The sequence below is a fragment of the Pantherophis guttatus genome, chromosome 1, assembly GCF_059756535.1.
Source record: "Pantherophis guttatus breed Tessera chromosome 1, ASM5975653v1, whole genome shotgun sequence".
NCBI classification, from domain to species: Eukaryota; Metazoa; Chordata; class Lepidosauria; order Squamata; family Colubridae; genus Pantherophis; species Pantherophis guttatus.
This window is the reverse complement of record NC_142063.1, coordinates 69,362,819-69,381,837: the sequence shown is the minus strand read 5'-3', so window position 1 is coordinate 69,381,837 and position 19,019 is coordinate 69,362,819. Positions and strand designations below refer to the sequence as shown.

General features: G+C 38.4%; 1 protein-coding gene across 1 annotated transcript in view; it reads left to right on the top strand.

The window, feature by feature from the left end:
* SPTBN5 (spectrin beta, non-erythrocytic 5) overlaps positions 1–19,019 on the top strand; it is a 114,246-nt gene that overhangs the window by 50,333 nt on the left and 44,894 nt on the right. The window contains exons 32-39 of the mRNA XM_087882182.1: positions 423–713; positions 4,911–5,114; positions 5,451–5,600; positions 7,945–9,327; positions 13,748–13,852; positions 14,385–14,570; positions 17,108–17,263; positions 18,049–18,240. Of these exons, the coding sequence (XP_087738308.1) occupies positions 423–713; positions 4,911–5,114; positions 5,451–5,600; positions 7,945–9,327; positions 13,748–13,852; positions 14,385–14,570; positions 17,108–17,263; positions 18,049–18,240 (2,667 nt within the window). The remainder of the gene's footprint in view (positions 1–422; positions 714–4,910; positions 5,115–5,450; positions 5,601–7,944; positions 9,328–13,747; positions 13,853–14,384; positions 14,571–17,107; positions 17,264–18,048; positions 18,241–19,019) is intronic.

The following is a 19,019-nucleotide window of genomic DNA, read 5'->3' as shown; positions in this document are numbered from 1 at the left end:
GAAAAGCAGCACTTGACCTGACAGATTTGCTGATGGATGAATGAGAGGCAGTCTTGTCTGCAGAAACAAAAACAATTTGGCTGCTGCTGTATTCCTGCCAGTGCTATCAGACTATTTCTCATATAGACATGACAGATTGTCCTCCTGGGCTACTTAATCCAGCCAGCTGCAGATATTGTGCCAGTTTCAAATCCCCAGCTAGTGTAAATAGACTAGACAGACTGTCTGTTTCAATAGTTTAATTTTCTGAGGCCTGCTCCTCTCTGCAAACTGAAATTCAAGACTCTGGCTGCTTATGAAGCTCTGTATAGAGTGAACTGGAGTTACCCATCGTTTGGGGAAATGTCACTGATGGATGGGTTCTTAAACTTTTATTTTAAAAGTTAAACGATTCACTTCATTTTTTTTCCCCTGTTTTGCAGCTGCATGTTTTGATGGATACTGCAGATGGCGTGCTCTGCCTGTGCTCTGAGAGGCAAGCAGCAGAGATCAAGGCAAAGCAACAGGCCTTAGTGGAGAATTGGGAAGTCTTGCGGTGTAAAGTAGAACAAAACAGGGAGCAGCTGGAATATGCTTGCAGATTATACCGCTTCCAAACCTATGTGAGGATTTCAATGTTCTTTTCTCATTTTTTAATCCTATATTATTCTGTTCTCCAGTTGTATTGGCCAGTATTTTCCAGAATGGTCAACCAATATTCCACCACTGATCCATAGAATCAGTGCAGACTATTATATCATATATAATACAGGTATATTATATCATATACCTGTATTAACATATCATTTATAGTATACATTCTAAAGATGCATAACCCTGCTTAGGTCTTGAGGAAAAGAAGATACCTTTGTCCTGCAGGCAGGATCTTCTATGAGGCTAAAGGTTGACATCCATCTTTCATATGGATCTATTAAAAGTTTAATATAATATTGACAGCATAATTATTATGAAAAACATAAAAGTATCTGTCTCAACAGCAATCTTTGTAAAGTTCTTTTATCTAATAAATTTCTAGGGTAGTTATTCAAAATATTTGAAATCCATGCAGTTCTTTTTTTATCATAGTGTCTGAGATTTTCCTGAATTTATAGTATTCAGGTTGACTTTCCCAAATTCTTTTCTTTATTTATTTCACTTTTGTTTGCTCATATAGTCTTCCTATCTGGTTTCTTTTTATATATCATTACTTGTTTTTCCACTCCTACCCTACTTTCCTAAACCAAATTGAATGGAGTGGGGAGTTTCTATTACTGTTTGTCACAACACTTTCTTCCAAAGACCTGTTCTGCCCCAGCTCCGGATTCCCAAGGATTATGACACACACCAACGGTCCTTATCAAAGTTATAATGTACCAAGAATAAACAAAGTCCGGCAAAGGTTGGCAACAACCCAGAAGACAAGATACGATAAGACACTCACTCTTCAAAAATGCTCTTTAATAATTACACATTGTTTCCAGCAAGAAATTACTAACTGCATGCGACTTAAACAGGCTAACCTTACTCTCAAGGAGACCTCCTCCTCCTGAGTAGCCACTCCTGCCTTTTGGCAGCCCTGCATGCTCAAGCATTGAGGAGAGGCTCCTCCACTTTGCTCTCCCCACTTGAAGGAGCCTCTGGAGGTTCTGAAGGCCCAGGCTGAGTCTCTGCCTCTCGCACTACATCCTCCTCGCTGTCCGATGTGAGCGCTGGCTGCGCAGGCTGCTGGCGCGACCCCACACCAGCCTCCTTATCGTCGGGATCAGCCACGATCTGCGCAGGCCTCTGGCGGGCCACAACAAGACCATAAAATCCATGAGAAGAATGGTTTTTATTATAGCAATAGCATTTAGACTTATATACTGCTTAATAGTGCTTTACAGGACTCTCTGGGCTTTTTACAATATCAATATATTGCCCCCAACAATCTGGGTCCTCACTTTACCAACCTCGGAAGGATGGAAGGCTGAATCAACCTTGAGCCTGTCAGGATCAAACTCCAGGCTATGGGTAGAGTGGGTAGAGTTAGCCTGCAATACTGCATTCTAAGCACTACGTCACCAGGGATCATTGTGATGGAAAAGTATAATCAAAGTGGTCTTTGTTGGATATGGTTCTCAACCAATCAGAAGGCACTTTGATTAGGAGAAGATCTACAAATACACCCAGGCAAGCAAATCTGGCACCATTTGTGTTTTCCACTGTGGAACACTTAGGGCACTGGAGAAAAATAATTTGGCAGCTATGCTCAGCAAAGTTCAAAGTATCAGTCAGAATTCAAGATAAAAATCATCAAGATTTTTATTTCATGGAATTCTTTTATTTCGTGGAATTAGTAATGGACCCTTTGATTGTCTTGGAGCCCAGCAGTAGACCCCAAACACCTACTGTTAACACTGACCACATTAATTTTTTTCTTCTCTCATTTGAATTCCTTCCACAATTGCAATCTAGTAAGGCAGGTATAATAATGGATGACACACAACTTACCATTGAAGAGAAGGTCAAACTAGGGTATGAAGCTCAATATTATTGTCTCTGAATCTTTCTAGTACTTTTGTAGACTCAGATCTCCAGCATATAGAAGGAATTTTCTGAACATTTAAACAAGGAAATAGCTCCACCTAATCCTGTTCCTTCTGGGGTTTTTTTTCCAAGTCAATTACACTACGTTTATTTCCTATTTGTGACCTTACGATCATACCTTTCCCTCCTGGAGTTCAGAGTCATGCATTATCTTCATTACAATCATGTAAAATGGGAATTTTCCCCAAGAATTTCAAAGCTGAGCAGAGTTTTGAGCCAGCCATTAGCTCAACTATTCAGGTACTCTATTATAGTACATTGGCTCAGGCAGTTTAGTTACTCTGTGAAAAACTGCAAGAGGCACATCGGTGTGCATTTGAGATACTGCAGGTATGTAGCTTGAAACTAGTAAGGTCAGAAGTCAAGATTGGAAGCCAAACAAAATCATTACCAAAGTACTGTGCAAGTGCCATCAACATCCAAACCAGTAAGATAGTATTCTACAAAATGGAAAATAAAGTAGTTTTAATATTTAGGGTTTAACGTTACTTTGTAATTGTATTGTATTATAATTTTGGTTCATACTGGTTTTATAATCCTGTAAACTCTTGTACTTTTATTGCTATTCTACTACAATATTGTTCTTTTGTTCCATTTAAATTAGAATAAAATTGCATTGTTATATTTTAGGAGAAGGGCTATGTGTCTGCAGCAGATGCATACTTTATTATTAATTATTATTTATCTGTCATATTAAAATGGAGCTGGGAAAAATCCCTCTCTCATACCACAGAGAACTGTACCAATTATTGAGAACACTGACTTTGCCTGGATTCACATATCCTAAAAAATCATTATGTGCTTCCTGAGAATTCTCCAAAATGAAAAGAAAACAGCCTAATATTACATTAGGCATTTAGTATCACAAAATCAGGAACAAATGGAAACTATATCTCCTGCCCAAGAGAGATTTACTGCCAGAGCTTTATGCAAAGCTTTATGCAAAGAAGAAAGAAGCACAGGAAATTTGAACATGAATTGTTATAAATAGAACATGCATTTGATGCATGCACAGCAGTTACATGAATTCTTTTGTAATTGCTTTACAGTTTTGCTGCAATAAATCCACTTATAAAAATCCACTTAATAAAAATTTATGGATCTTGGGCTTTCTTATTCAATCTGCCTTTGGATTATGGATTTCCTGTCTGGCCACTCTCAGAGGGTCAGATTAGGTAATCATATCTCTTCAGCCCTTATTCTTAACACTGGTATGCTACAGGGTTGTGTGCTGAATCCCTTACTCTATACTCTTTATTTGCATGACTGCATTCCCACTCATGCCAGTAATACTATTATTAAATTTGCAATTGATACAACAGTGGTGGGACTCATCTCCGGGGGGTATGACTCTGCCTAATGAGTTGAGGTGGACTGGTTGCTTTCGTGGTGTGGAGACAATAACTTGGTCCTTAACACCAATAAGCCCAAGAACCTTATAGTAGGCTATAGAAGACATCCAGCCCTTGCTTATCAATGGAGACCGAGTGGAGCAAGTGGCCAGTTTTAAGTTTCTGGGTGTTGACATAAAAGAGGACCTGACCTGGGGCACTCACATTGCAGCACTGGTCTAAAGGGCCCAACAGAGATTATACTACCTGAGACTTCTCAGGAAACAACAACTGATGAAAAACTGCTGGTGACCTTCTACCGCTGCACCCATAGAGAGTATTTTAACTTACTGCACCTGTGTATGGTTTGCCAATTGCATAGTCGCAGATAGAACAGAACTCCAGGGGGTTAATGTCATTGCCCAGAGGATCATTGATTGCTCTCTCCCTTTTTTGGAAGAGCTTTATAGCTCCCGCTGCCTTAAGAAAGTTCAAAACATTCTTAAAGATCCATCTCATCCTGGGCACCCCTTTTTTTTAAACTATTACCATCTGGCAGACGGCACAGGATAATAAAAACAAGGACAAATAGGCTAAAAAACAGCTTCTATCCCAGGGCAGTAACTATATTGAATTCTACTGTATAGTGCAATATTAATGCAATATCAGGGTTTTTCAATTCAATTGAATAGAATGTGAAGGATGTGTTTTATTTTTATAGTTATAATGTACACTGAAGATGGCATTTAATTTCGTTGTACGAGGTGCAATGACAATAAAGTAAACTAAACTTAGCTGAGCCTTGATGCCCAAGGACATATATTCTATACTTGATAGATAGATAGCCTTGACAGGTTTTTTTTTTTTTGTTTGAGGCAAAACACAATGTGTAACCAACCACATTTTAATGCTATGTGTGAACTGACCCGCAGGAAATGTCATCTGTTACCTATATTGTCATTTAAGGATATAAATCTTACCCCACATCTTAAATTTCCTTTCCTCAATTTTAAGGTATGGGACTATTCTTCCTGGGCATCTGAGATGATAAGAGAAATGGCAGCTGAGGAGACCATTCGAGATGTGTCTACCAGTGGTCTGAAGATTAATCAGCATCAGCAGCTATTTCCAGAGATTGAGTCTCGAGATGAGATTTATGAGCGAGTATCACAGCTGGGACAAGAGCTTGCGCTGGAACAGAAAATGGCAACAGGAGAAGTATATATATATAGTATACACGATACAATTTTGTAACTTTGCACAGAGCTCAGACCACCAACATTTCCACAAAATTAGCCTGTTATCAATAAATTTTTAAATCCAGAGATTTCATGAGATAAAAACCAAGCAAGATATGATACTTTTCAAAGGAAAAATGAGTTTTATTAAAACACACCCACCTGCTTCCTCATGTATAAACAGACAATTGCTGTAATTATAATTGGAAATTGAGCCTTAGCATATTTCTGTTACAGCAATATAAATTACATATCAGCCATTGCCCCTTCGTGGATTATTACTGACATTTTATAACAGTTGACTTCTTCTTTTCAGATCCAAAGTGTACTGGAAACTCTGATAGAAGCAAAGCATAGAGTGTACCAGGTATGGGCACAAAAGAAGGAATGGCTGGAGAAGACCCATCTTTTGCAGATATTTTACCGAGACTGTGAATACCTGGACAACATCTCAAACTCCCAGGAGGTAGTGCTAGCACTTGCTTTATTGGTGCTTTAATTCATTATAAGGTGTACTTTAATCTATTAAGTACTTAATCTCTTCCTTGTGTCCTATGCTTCCTTGTGTCCTATTCCTTCTATCTTACACATGGGTAGTTGCATGTATAGAAAATTAGTATCATATTAGTAAGAAAACATTTGCTTTTGATCAACCTTATTGTTATCCCTAAAAGGAAATTTGGTTTCTGACTTTTTAATAGCATGGTCAATAATACATCTGTGCAAGGATACATGATGTGAAATTAATCCTTTGATTCTAGAAGAAAAAAAAACCTATCACAGAATAACAAAATAATAGAATAACAGAGTTGGAAGGAATCTTGGAGGTCTTCCAGTCCAACCTCCCTGCTCAAGGAGGAGATCCTGTACTATTTCAGTTAAATGGCTGTCCAGTCTCTTTTTAAAAGCCTCCAGTGATGGAGCACCTACAACTTCTCAAGGCAAGCCATTCCACTGGTTTATTGTACTCTGTCAGGAAATTTCTTTTTAGTTATAGGTTGTTTCTTTCCTTGATTAGTTTCCATCCATTGCTTCTTGTCTTGCCTTCTGGTGCTTTGGAAAATAGCACAGCCTTAGGCATTACAATCTGATACTGAGTTTGGTTGATGTAATGGTATTAAGTATTTGCTTTTTAAGTTAGCAGCTGCAAAGGAAAGCATCAGGAATTAGCTGTTGTAGCAGATGAGAAGGAAGAGATTATTCCTTTTCTACATATCATGGTTCAATTGAAAATTACTTCCCTGGTAGCTGCTATGTGTCCCAGAAGTGAAGAAATTGTTAACTGCTGATAGTTACTCTCTGGTTAAAATAGCAGTTTCTGCTTGTATGATTATCGTGTAGGTTTTTCTTGAATCCATGATACAGCTCAGAAAATCTTGAACTCATTTCCACCTGGGTTATAGTGCAAGCTCATTCTATATTTGAAGAGGATAAATTCTTGTTTAATAGGAGTTTTTTTGTTATTGATCTTTGGAAAGGAGACCAAAAGTCTTTTTTTTAAAAAAATTATCTTTATTAAATATTTACAATAAAATTAACACACAATAATGGTTGAAAAGCAATATAGGAAGCGAAATATAGAAACACATAAACACAGGACTAAAACCAAACAACAAACATGACTAACCAATTAATATTAACTAATATCCAATTAATATTAATTAATATCATCCTAGCCAAACATTTCAATGCAATCATGTTCTTTTTACTAACTACAAAACAATTGAGACCAAAAGTCTTTCATCTAAATTCTTACATTTTCCTGTCTCATACACCAAAGTTTCAGATGGAGCTTTCAAGCAGCTTTATCGTAGCCAGGTTAACCCTTGTTAAGTTGCACAATGCTAGCAGAAAGCAAGCATGTTTAAAACTGACAGGCAATGCACCGTTAACTTTTCATCTGTATCTGGAAAAGGGAGTTTGTGGATGGTGTTAACGGCGTGTGAATATTTGTCTTTTATCGCAATGGATCTTGATTGAACTGAACTGTGTCTCTAAATTTATATAAAGGCTATCCCAGCAGTGGCATATGAAAGAAAGAAAAGCATAGGGTCGTGTTCCAAAGGAGAGTGCTTTCCCATTCATTCTCTGTGCCAGTGTGCCTGGCCTTGATTTTATGCCAGCAGCTTAGGTTACATCCAAATTACTTAAGGCTTCAGAAGAATTCAGCAAGGTTTAGTCTAGGATTTCTCTGTCCTAAAGTAAATAACAGCACATATGGAGGAAATTAAGCAAGTATATATCTGTCTTTTTTATTACTGACTCCGGGTATGCCATTACTTGGAAGAGTTGTAGGAAATTTTTCTAAGACTTGTTAAACAGAGAAGCTGCTATTCCTTGTGCGGATTGAGAGAGGGATAGAGAATATTATAGCGCAGCTCTTTAGCTTTTAGCACCAGTGGAACATAATCTTGCCTTTCAAGGCTATAGATGCACCAGTGAGTTAATAACTTTTTTTAAAAAAATCTAAGAATTGTTAATTAGGTCTTGGACTACACATCTGGCTTCTGCCTCATCATCTTGATCGTTTTTTCAGCCTGCTGCATGCTCCTATTATTTTGCAGACTGAATGAGTAGTCGTGCCAATTCTACTACGTCTCGTTCTTAATCAAATACAGATGCCATCGTTATAGAAATACTTCTTTACATTTCACTTATTCACACCAGAGGAAGAATGGACATCTCTACTGCCAAGCTAAAAAGGATGAAACATTTCTTTTAAGCAACAGCTCAGAAGCAGAGACTGCTTTAGCTTTTCAAACCATAGGATTAAAAACTGCAGGATGTCATGCAGATATCTTCCTAACAAGACTTCAGACACACCCATCTATATTTCCACAGTGGAAGTTACGTTGTCTTCTGCCAGAGTGGTTCCATCACCGATCTCCAGAGCTGCTGTTTATGGTGCTTCTTTCCAAAGGATGCCACCAGCAGAAAATACATCAAACTCAACCTGGTATTTTCCAGATCATTCATCATCTGCAGAGACCTTATCAATAAGTGACATCTTGCCTTCTCCCTGCCTGTCTTCAGAGGTTCACAGCTCAAGGCTAGATATAGTGTTGGCACACTCAAAAAAGAGGAACGGTTTAGAGAAAGATAACAGCTGTATTAATTCCTCCACCTTCAAGTCTGCCTGTCCCACACTTTTGAGAGATACTCAGTGCAAAGGATACAAGAGCACTGATGCTCAATCGATGCTTGTCTCCTGCAGTGGAGCAAGTGACTGGAAAGGAAATGACTGGGGTGCTTGTCATTCTTCTGCAGCAGCTTTCCATTCAGCTGCTTCAAGAGCTCTACCATGCTGGACATCACGTCTAGATGTTTCTCTTTGTGCCATTCCAGGTGCTTCATCATCTCAGAATAAAAATCTGTATCGAATTCTTGCACCTTGCAACTCCAAGTCAACAGAACAGAACTATAATCAGTGCAATTCTCAGTTTTCAGATCTCCATGCTTCAGTAAAACTCTATATTTCAACTTGCAGTGTTGCTATCAAACCAATTAGAGCTGCTTATTCCAGTGTTCTATTACCTCATCTGAAAAAGATCTCAACTACATCTCCTGGTCTTACAAGAGGAAACCAGAAGACTCATCAAGTTATCCCTTCTAGAAACTCTGCAGAGCACCAGGTTAAACAACTTCATGTCACTAACCCCACTAAGTGTCCCATTCTTCCTCCACAGACAGTCTTCAAAGAAATATGGTTGACTCCATCTACATTAGCTAAAGCAGATACCCTTCTTGGCAAAAGAACAGTTACGCATTCACCATTCGATCCTGATATGCTCGTCTTTCAGAACCATCACTCAGCTAGCAAAGAATTTGGGAAGACTTCTAGTATTGGAATAATTCCTGCTCATCCCAAGATTTCCAAGATATCTTTAATACTTGCCACCCCTTGGATATCCTTTCCTATTAAAGTAGTAAGAGAATTCAGAAAACAGCCAGCTCCTTCAGTCTTGATCAAAGCTTCATATTCCGATATGGGTGGTTCTACTTTACAGTCAAATTGTAAAGGCTCTAGTATCTTATTGTCCATAAATCCTGTTTATTGTCCTGAATACCAGCCTTCACAAGAGCATCTTCAGGATCCAGATGCTGCAATGAATGCAAGTCAAGCTGCCTTCTTAACAAATATGCAGACATCATCTCATCGACATGGTGAGAATACATGGTGTCCATCTATCTCAGTAAAAATTGCGTCCTTTGGAACTGGGAGAAAAGTGGTGAAGATTTCCATTCCATTTTAGAAAAATGTACCCTCAACTGTACTTTCTTCTGGGATTAGTTTTAACTGACAGTATTATCAATTCTTATGTTAATTTGTTACAAAAGTTTCTAGGAATGGTAAAGCCTTCAAGAGTACTTTTGTTTTCTTAAAGCAGAATGATTAGGAACTGTAAGACTGTGGAGGTGGGTTTGTTTCTTCTTGACATTGGAAGCCTGTTTACTACTTGTTGCTTAAATTCTACTGTTTCAAGCTTTCACATGGAGTAAAGCAAGTTATGCCTTCAGTGGCTCTGTGTGCGTGTGTGTGTGTGTGTGTGTGTGTGCTTGCGCAGACACATGTGCGCACAGAGCAAATGCCATTCACATTTGCTGAGTCTCCCAATGGTATGTGTTTGTATGTTTGTATTTTATATAGGTATGTATATACTCTCTGTAAACTGTCATCTAATTATTACTAGTAAGAACCATGAATGGAGAGAGAGAGGGGGGGGGAGGGAGGGAGGGAGGGAGGGAGGGAGAGAGAGAGAGGGGGGGGGAAAGAGACTGTGTGTGCATAAATACACATATACATATATTTTCAAATCAAAAATATATTAAATCTTTTTTTCTAAAAATGCCTTATTAGTTTGTCAGCTTATACCAGGAAAAAATAGATTTGGAAATGGATCTGGTTTTCGGACAAGGTATTAGAGCCCTCCAATTTTTAATATTAGTTTTAGCTGAAGAAAAATACAATAGCAACAAATGAAAAAATCCACTTGTGTATTATGTAGTATACAAAAATGTAGGTCTTCTATTAGGGTCGCATTCTGACAGCAGATTGGTAGAAGATGGAGTTTTAAATAATTTCTATGAAGGAAAAAAAGTTACTATTTCTTAAAATAGTTTTATTTCAATACAGAATTCAGTCTGATTTGAAAAATACATTTCTAGTTGTTATTATTCTATATATGCATTTTTGCTCACTTTAAAAAATGTCTTTTAAAAGATCTCTTGATTTCTTTTAAATTTTATTGTTTCTTGGTAAGATTTAGTTGAAAAAGATAAACAGTAAAATGATCTGCATTTCATTGTCATGTAAATAAGATGATAAATCCTGACATTGGTTCATGTGTCATACTTTGTGGAATATTTAGATCTTATGGAGAATATTTCAAAAATAAATATTGTTTAGTTCTAGAATGCAGAATCCTGCTTTCCTACCTGTACAAAGATTCTATTCTATTCCTTTTTTTTTTTTAATGGAAAACTCTTGTGTATTATTGCTACAGGACATCGGGCATACCATTCTTCAGCCTGTGATAAGCTGACAGATACTTGAAGTAATGACCTCAGGAGCCATAATGTTAAATATGAAATGCCACTCTGAGTATCCCTTTTATTAGTGGGCTGCTCAAATTCACTGCCGTATTTACATAGTGGTGCAGCTGTGCTCTCTGAATCTGCAAATTGTCATCGGCAATGGCAGCTACAGTTTGATATGTAAATATTGTGCTTAAGATGGGATTGAAACAAAACAATTCCCCTTTCCAATAGTCACTCTTGTATCGATACCCTTCAAAGGGGTGGGTGAATGGCAACACCGTAGAATCTAAAAAAAAGTTCTGGACAGAAGGTCCTGGCTCCAGCCTGCATTAGGGTGTAACTCAATATGTGAAGAAATCTCTTTGGAACTGCTTGACCTGTTGTCTTCTAAGGTATCATCCTCAGATGAGACCATGACAATTTGAGTGGATTCAATTTAGAATGGGTATCTGGCAGTGGTGGGTTTCAAATTTTTTTACTACCGGTTCTGTGGGTGTGGCTTGGTGGGCGTCGCATGGCTTGGTGGGCATGGCTTGGTGAGTGTGGCAGGGGAAGGATATTGTAAAATCTCCATTCCCTCCCCAATCCAGGAGAAGGTTACTGCAAAATCCCTATTTCCTCCCAATCACCTGGGACTTGGGAGGCAGAGTCAGATGGGGGCGGGGTCAGTAGTTCTCTGAACTACTCAAAATTTCCGCTACTGGTTCTACAGAACTGATCAGAACCTGCTGAAACCCACCTCTGGTATGGGGAGAAGAACAAGGAGAGGTTCTGTTATGTGAATAGGCCTCTGTTCCAGGCTTGGTATTCACTTACCTTTGCTACCAGTTCGTAAATGTGAGCGCACGTGCCACCTTTGTGCGTGCACAGGACCTTCTGCACATTCACAGAGCATAAAAAATGGGACGTGATGACATCCAGGTGGGTAGACGGAGCCTCCTGCAGCCACCGCTACAGATTCGCCCAAACCGGATAGAACTGGCTGAATACCACCATTGCTCTGTTCACAGGACACTGGATGGAATCCCTTGTAACACATATCTTCATATTTTACTTAGAGTATTCAATTACCTGTGTTATAAATGTTTTGCAGTTATTTGCTTTATGAGCACTTGCTATGTAATATAAAATGATTCACATAAAGGTACAGCTACTATCATTTTCATATATTAAAGATGGTAATTTTAAAGAAAAGATAGCAGTGTAAAATACTTACTTGCACCAGGGGGCATTCTGTTCTCATCTGTGTTCCACTTGAAAAAGTATTTATCTACCTATTTTATTTATGGAATTACCCAACTTGGTATACAGGGAAAGTGGGTATAGCAATCGGTCTTTGGGAATGACGCCAGAGACCACAAGCATACAATATTAAAAACAATAGAAATCAAAATAATATAAAAAAGAATGTCCTTCTTAGGACATTTCTTCTTTTCTTCTTAGAAGAAAACATTCTAGCAATATATGCAGTCCCAGAACAGACTTGCTACTCACTCAAACCCAAGGCCTGAAAAAAAGCCAGGTTTTCAAAGACTATTTAGAAATAGTCAGACTGGGGACTTTGTGGAATTCTGTTCAGAGGCAGATACTGTACCATGACAGAGAAGGCTTCCTTCCTGGATCCTATCAGGTGACATTGTTTAATCAAAGGGACCCGTTAAGCACCCACTCTCTCCAATCTTTCAGGCAGGCAGAAACTATTGGAGATAAACAGCCCTCAGGTAGCCAGAGTCTTTAGAGGTGGTGACCAGCATCTTAAATATCATCAGAAGCTCATTGCAAACAATGCAGTTTGTTGAGCAGCAGTTTACTTACATGGGTATATTATGGCACACTCATCACTAGCAGTGTGCTGCAGCTGCCAAAAAAAGCCAACACAGTTCTAGGTTGCGTTAACAGAGGGATAGAATCAAGATCACATGAAGTGTTAATACCACTTTATAATGCCTTAGTAAGGCCACACTTGGAATATTGCATTCAGTTTTGGTCGCCACAATGTAAAAAAGATGTTAAGACTCTAAAAAGAGTGCAGAGAAGAGCAACAAAGATGATTAGGGGACTGGAGGCTAAAACGTATGAAGAATGATTACAGGAACTGGGTATGTCTAGTTTAATAAAAAAGAAGGACTAGGGGAGACATGATAGCAGTGTTTCAATATCTCAGGGATTGCCACAAAGAAGAGGGAGTCAAACTATTCTCCAAAGCACCTGAGGGCAGGACAAGAAGCAATGGATGGAAACTAATCAAGGAGAGAAGCAACCTAGAAGAAGAAATTTCCTGACCGTTAGAACAATTAATCAATAGAACAAGTTGCCTCCAGAAGTTGTGAATGCTCCAACACTGTAAGTTTTAAAGAAGAGATTGGACAACCAATTGTCTAAATAGGGTATAAGGTTTCCTGCCTAAGCAGGGGGTTGGCCTAGAAGACCTCTATGGTCCCTTCTAACTCTGTTATGCTATGCTATGCTATGCTATGCTATGCTATGCTATGCTATGCTATGCTATGCTATGCTATGCTATGCTATGCTATGCTATGCTATGCTACACTATGCTACATTCTGGCCAGCTACATAAATTTCAGAGGCAGCCCAGTGAAGTGTTCATTACAAAAATCTACACCCAAGGTGACAAGGACATAAATGATCATTTGAGGACTCAGGTTGGGATTATAAACTGTTTGGAATGTATATATCTGATTTATTCCTGTGCCTAATTTTCAAGATTTATTCTTTTAGGGATGGGTGGCATATAAATGTAATCAATAAAACAAAAATCTTTATGTTATCTGTTGAACATGGTTTTCTATTTGGAATTCTTAAAAATAATATTTACCAAAAAAAAACCCCAACCTCCAAATAGGCTACATTATATGCCTCTTCTCTTGATTAATCCAAATATCTGAACTAAGAAGAGGCCAGAGCTGTGTAAGAAACACATCTTGTAAATCTCTTAAAGTAATTTGATCGTCTGATGTTTCTTGAGTTTCATTCCAAGAAGCAACAGACTTGGACTCATAATTCCATGTATTTTTTTAAAAAAGCTATATTGCCAAAACTGATTCCAATTTTTCACAGATGTATTTGAAAAGCTGTGATTTTGGAAGCAGTGTGGATGAAGTGATACAGCAGATCAAGAAACAGGAAGCTTTTGAGAAGATTCTAGCCTCTCAGGAAGAAAAGGTAAAATCTTTATATATACTATATAAAGAAAGACATGGGCAAATAACCAGGTAAAACCTGATGTTTATTCGTTATCTTGATGGACTGGAAAAGTACTGCAACAAACTTGCGAAAGCAATTCAGACAATAGATATAACATTATTTTATAGAAGCTGCTTTATAGGAACATTTTGAAGTGTTGATTTTCAAGAAATATGGGAGTTCTTCAGGCAAAGTATCTGGGAAATTTTACCTAGGGAGAAAGAATATCTTAGTTTGACACTAAATATTACAGAATACAAAATATAGTGAATTTAACGATTTACCCTTAAATAAAATTTCCCAAATAATATTTCAGATAATATCAAAAAGGTAAGAGGAGGTTCTCAGAAAGCTGTACTCATTCATATCACACAAATACACATCTGAATATTTTTGTTACTGGTGTTTGGTTATGGACAATTTTGAACTTCCAGTAGAAAAAAATAATATTTTATGTATGCAACCTGTGATCAGTTAACTGTAGTTGTGATTTTAAGTGTTGGTCTTTCAGGAACTCTCTCTTCAGGAGCAAATGGAAAAATTGCAACCAGGTAGTGAGTTGGAAGTAACGCAGATTCAACAGAGGCTCAGTGTGGTGTTAAAGAAAAGAAGATGCATCAGAGATCTTTCTCAAAGTAGGCAAGAAAAATTGCAGGCAGAACTCCTGCTAGCTCTATTCTACCGGAGTCTAACTGAGGTGAGAATAAATTGTGTATTAGTGAAGCATTGTCTGGGAAATAAAAACGTTCATTCTCTTTGCAAACACCAACTCTCCATTCAGATTGTGTAGTCAGGTAGGCCCCACTTGCAGTGCATTGTGCATTCCATTGCAGTTGGAACCAGTAACTCTGTCACTAAAAGATGCGATCGTAAAATGAAACATCACATGACTGTTTAGATGTCAGTTCCAGCTGCAATCATGAAGTAAATCACTCGTGGTGATTAAGATAAATTTAGGATTTCCTGCTGTTTCCCCATTGACTTTGCTTGTTAGAAGCTGGCTGTGAAGGTTGCAAATGGTAATCAGATGACCATGGGATGCTAAGATAGCCCAAGTTTCAGAAACGATGATAAATCTCCTTTTTCAGTGTTGTCATAACTTTGAATGGTTGCTGAATGAACAGTCATTAAATGCCTTTAATGGTTAATTGTAATGTGTGTGGATATAAAAAGGCAGCCTGCTTCAACATAGTAATCAAAATAAGCATTCTGCTAAGCAAATAATTGAGGCAGAATAATTAAAATATCATCTGGAAGTAATCACTACATCTCATTTTCAGAAGAGGTAATAGCAATAGTACTTAAATTTATATACCGCTCCACAGTGCTATACAGCACTGGTGGGTTGCTACTGGTTCACCCCAGATTGGGTGAACCGGTAGCGGCAGCGGCAGGAGGCTCGCCTACCTGCCCAGATGTTTCTGTGCACGCACAGAAGCATCGTGCGTGCGCGCATGAGCGCGCCCATGAGCAAACTGGTAGCAATGGGTTTTGAAACCCACTTCACAGTGCTTTACAGCCCTCTCTAAGTAGTTTACAGAGTCAGCATATTGCCACCAACAATCTGGATCCTCATTTTATTGACCTCAGAAGGATGGAAAGCTGAGTCAGCCTTGAATCTGGTGAGATTCAAACTACTAAATTGCAGGCAGCCGGCAGACAGTAGAAGTAGCCTGCAGTACTGCATTCTAACCACTGCGCCAGCATGGCTCAATGGTATTTCTGAAGAAGATCAGACACTGTCATCTGCAGTGACATCCCTGCTTGCATCAGAATGACAAAAGCGATATTGTGACATCATGCCACAAACTCCAGACTTTTGGATCATGCCTGCAGAATTACAACACTGCTTCTGTCAGTCTAACCCCCACGCTTGCCCACCCCACCAAGACATCTGTGATCACCTGGCCCTCTTCTGACCCTCTTGTATTTTCCCACTTCTTTTTGAGTTTTTTATTTTTCTCGCATCTTTTAAAGAAAGAAAAATCAAAAGAGCTATTGCACATTATTATAATTCTGAGGCTTTGTGTTTTGGACCATGATGTTCACATTCCATGTATTCCTATATACATTTAAACATAAACAATATAATGCAACATTTAAATGCTACAGCAGCTTTCCCCAACCTAGTGCCCTCTAGATGTACTTAGATTAGCCTCTAAATCAAAATTTGTAGCCACTGTGGCTATGTATATGGGCTATGAATTACAGCAATAAAATCCAGTTCATCTGGAGACCATAAGTCTGGGAAAGGACATATTATATGAGTACTAGAGAGCTACTATTATATCTCATTCCTCTACATATGGAAGAAATCCAAGGTATTTCTTTATCAACTAGCTGATAGCCTTCATTTTATCAGTATTTCTTGTCCTGACTCAGTTCTTCAGGAGAGTCAACTATAGGAAAACCTGAAGGAATGTTGCAACCATTAGCTTCCACTTGGCTCTTTATAGTGGATATCAAGTCTTGCAAAAAAAGTTACACTGCATTAATTTAAGTCTGATCACTTTTGATGTAGAAAATTAAGGGGCTAAGCAAAGCTTTTGTCTGCAGCTTTATTTCAAAGCTAGTTCAGTTACATCATGGGTGTCAAACTTGCGGTATCACGTTGCCATCACGTGACGTTTTGCGATGTTTTTCCCTTTCGTGGAGCTGGGGTGGGTGTGGCCTGTGCATGATGCATCCGGCCCATGGTCCGCCAGTTTGACAGCCCTGAGTTACATTATATCACATCTTTGAAATAGCAAACTGGCTTACAGATTCAATACTTTTGCAAGAGACACACATCTTTAGCAAATCTACAGATTTGAAATTCAGGTCACGCCAGTGGTGGGTTTCAAAAATTTTTTACTACCGGTTCTGTGGGCATGGCTTGGTGGGTGTGGCTTGGTGGGCACGGCAGGGGAAATATACAGAAAAATCTCCATTCTCTCCCCAATCCGGGGAAGGTTATTGCAAAATCCCCATTTCCTCCCAATCAGCTGGGACTTGGGAGGCAGAGAATAGATGGGGGCAGGGCCAGTCAGAATTTTTACTACGGTTCTCCGAACTACTCAAAATTTCTGCTACCGGTTCTCCAGGACTGGTCAGAGGCTGCTAAAACCCACCTCTGGGTCACACGTTGGGCTGAATAGACCCTTGAACTGAAAAGCAAATATGATCTTATTAGATTTGCACATACTACTCTTAGCCTTACATGCAGTGATAATCGTGTTGCTCCTTTGGTGACAGGCAGAGGGTTGGATTAATGAACGCATGCAGAAGTTGAAGGTTCCTTCTTTTCAAAACTTCAACAAGTCATGTGACAAAATGAAGCTTCTTCAGAAACATCAAGTCTTTGAGGCTGAGATTCTGGCTCATAAGGATATAATTGCAACTGTTAAAATGGCAAGTATTCATAGCTTACGCTTTGTGTTTTTTGGTTCCTGTGAGATTCTTCTGTAGCATGAGGTCAAACCATAGGTAGATAAAATACATAGAAAAGGTGGATAAATGATGGGTCAAATGTTTTACATCTTAGCTTCATTAAACAGTCAGATCAATCTGTATTGTAAACGTTAGAAAATCTCAGTAAAAATCATGAATATGCAGCCTTAAATATATTGATGTCTCGCATCACCTTGGCTGTCTTCTGACAGGTAGACAACATTAGACAGGTGTAATCTTTCTACTTCTCTCTCATATCTTGAATAATTTACATGTCAAATGAATCAATCCCTCCATCTCTGCTGGATACAAATCTGAATCAGATATCCTGGAACCGGACTTAAGTACACTATGTGTTTAACCCATGAAAAAATTCAAATATTTTTACTACCGGTTCTGTGGGCGTGGCTTGGTGGGCATGGTGTGGCTTGGTGGGCATGGCTTGGTAGGTGTGGCAGGGGAAGGATACTGCAAAATCTCCATTCCCACCCACTCCTGGGGGAAGGATATTGCAAAATCTCCATTCCCACTCCACTCTGGGGCCAGCCAGAAGTGATATTTGCTGGTTCTCTGGACTACTCAAAATTTCTGCTACCGGTTCTCCAGAACCTGTCAGAACCTGCTGGATTTCACTTCTGGTTTAACCTTTGCCACTGGCCTTCCAATCTTTTAGAACTGAGTTGGTTAGAAATAGCATTGAGATATTTCAATCTTCTTATTAATTATTCCTTCTTAACTAATTAAAGAGAGGCGAAGCTCTACTACACCATAATATTCCCCAATCGGAAGAGATCCGCCAAAAGATGTACTTGCTCCAAGAACAGTGGGAAATGTTGAATCAGGCTGTTGCTGCCCATGGAAAAATGCTTGAGGAAAGCAGGGATTTTCTTGAATTTCTACAAAAAGTCGAGCACACAGAGGCTTGGATCAGAGACAAGGTTAGTGAATTTGCAGACCACTGTCTCTGTTTAGACAACACATTTATAGACATTTGTAAAATGGTAATTGTAGCAGAAAATGTATACTTTTGTTTTATTTTAAAAAATAAGTGTTTTCCTGTTTCCAAATATGTGAATATAAATCAAGCCTGTATTACACGGAGGCTGCTACTGTGTTCTATATGCATGGCTCTCCTTCTAGAGAATATTAGTTTGTTATGCACTAGAAATTTATTCCAAAAAAGTGAGCAATACTCAAAAGAGTACAAAATATACATCTTCCAACCATTAACTTGGTAATCATCAAGGGGGAGAGATTTCTTGTTCCAAAATGTATTAAGACATTTAATGCTTTTGTTAAGCATTATTGTTCATTTTATCTGGGTATTTTAGAAAGTTTTATTTTGCCTAAAGAAAACTGTTATGTAATTTTATGAAGTGCAAGTACACATTTATTGGACTCTGATGTTAGATAATTGTAGGACTAACTGAAAATATTTAATATTCCCCAAGATTCAAGAGTAACCTTAATGTTATCATGAACCTTTTTTCTTCATCAAACACATTTTGCAGTCATTTTGTCTGCCACTGGTTGCAGGATTTTAAGATTTTAAGAATTAGAAGTGTGACTGGAATCAAAGGTTAGGATTACAGATGTTTTAAATCACAATTCATTGACATGTCAGAAAAGAACTACTAAATCCATTCACTAAAATGTTGCATTTATTCCTTCAAGCGTCTGCACTGATTTCTGGATTGTTTTTCTTTCATGAATACAG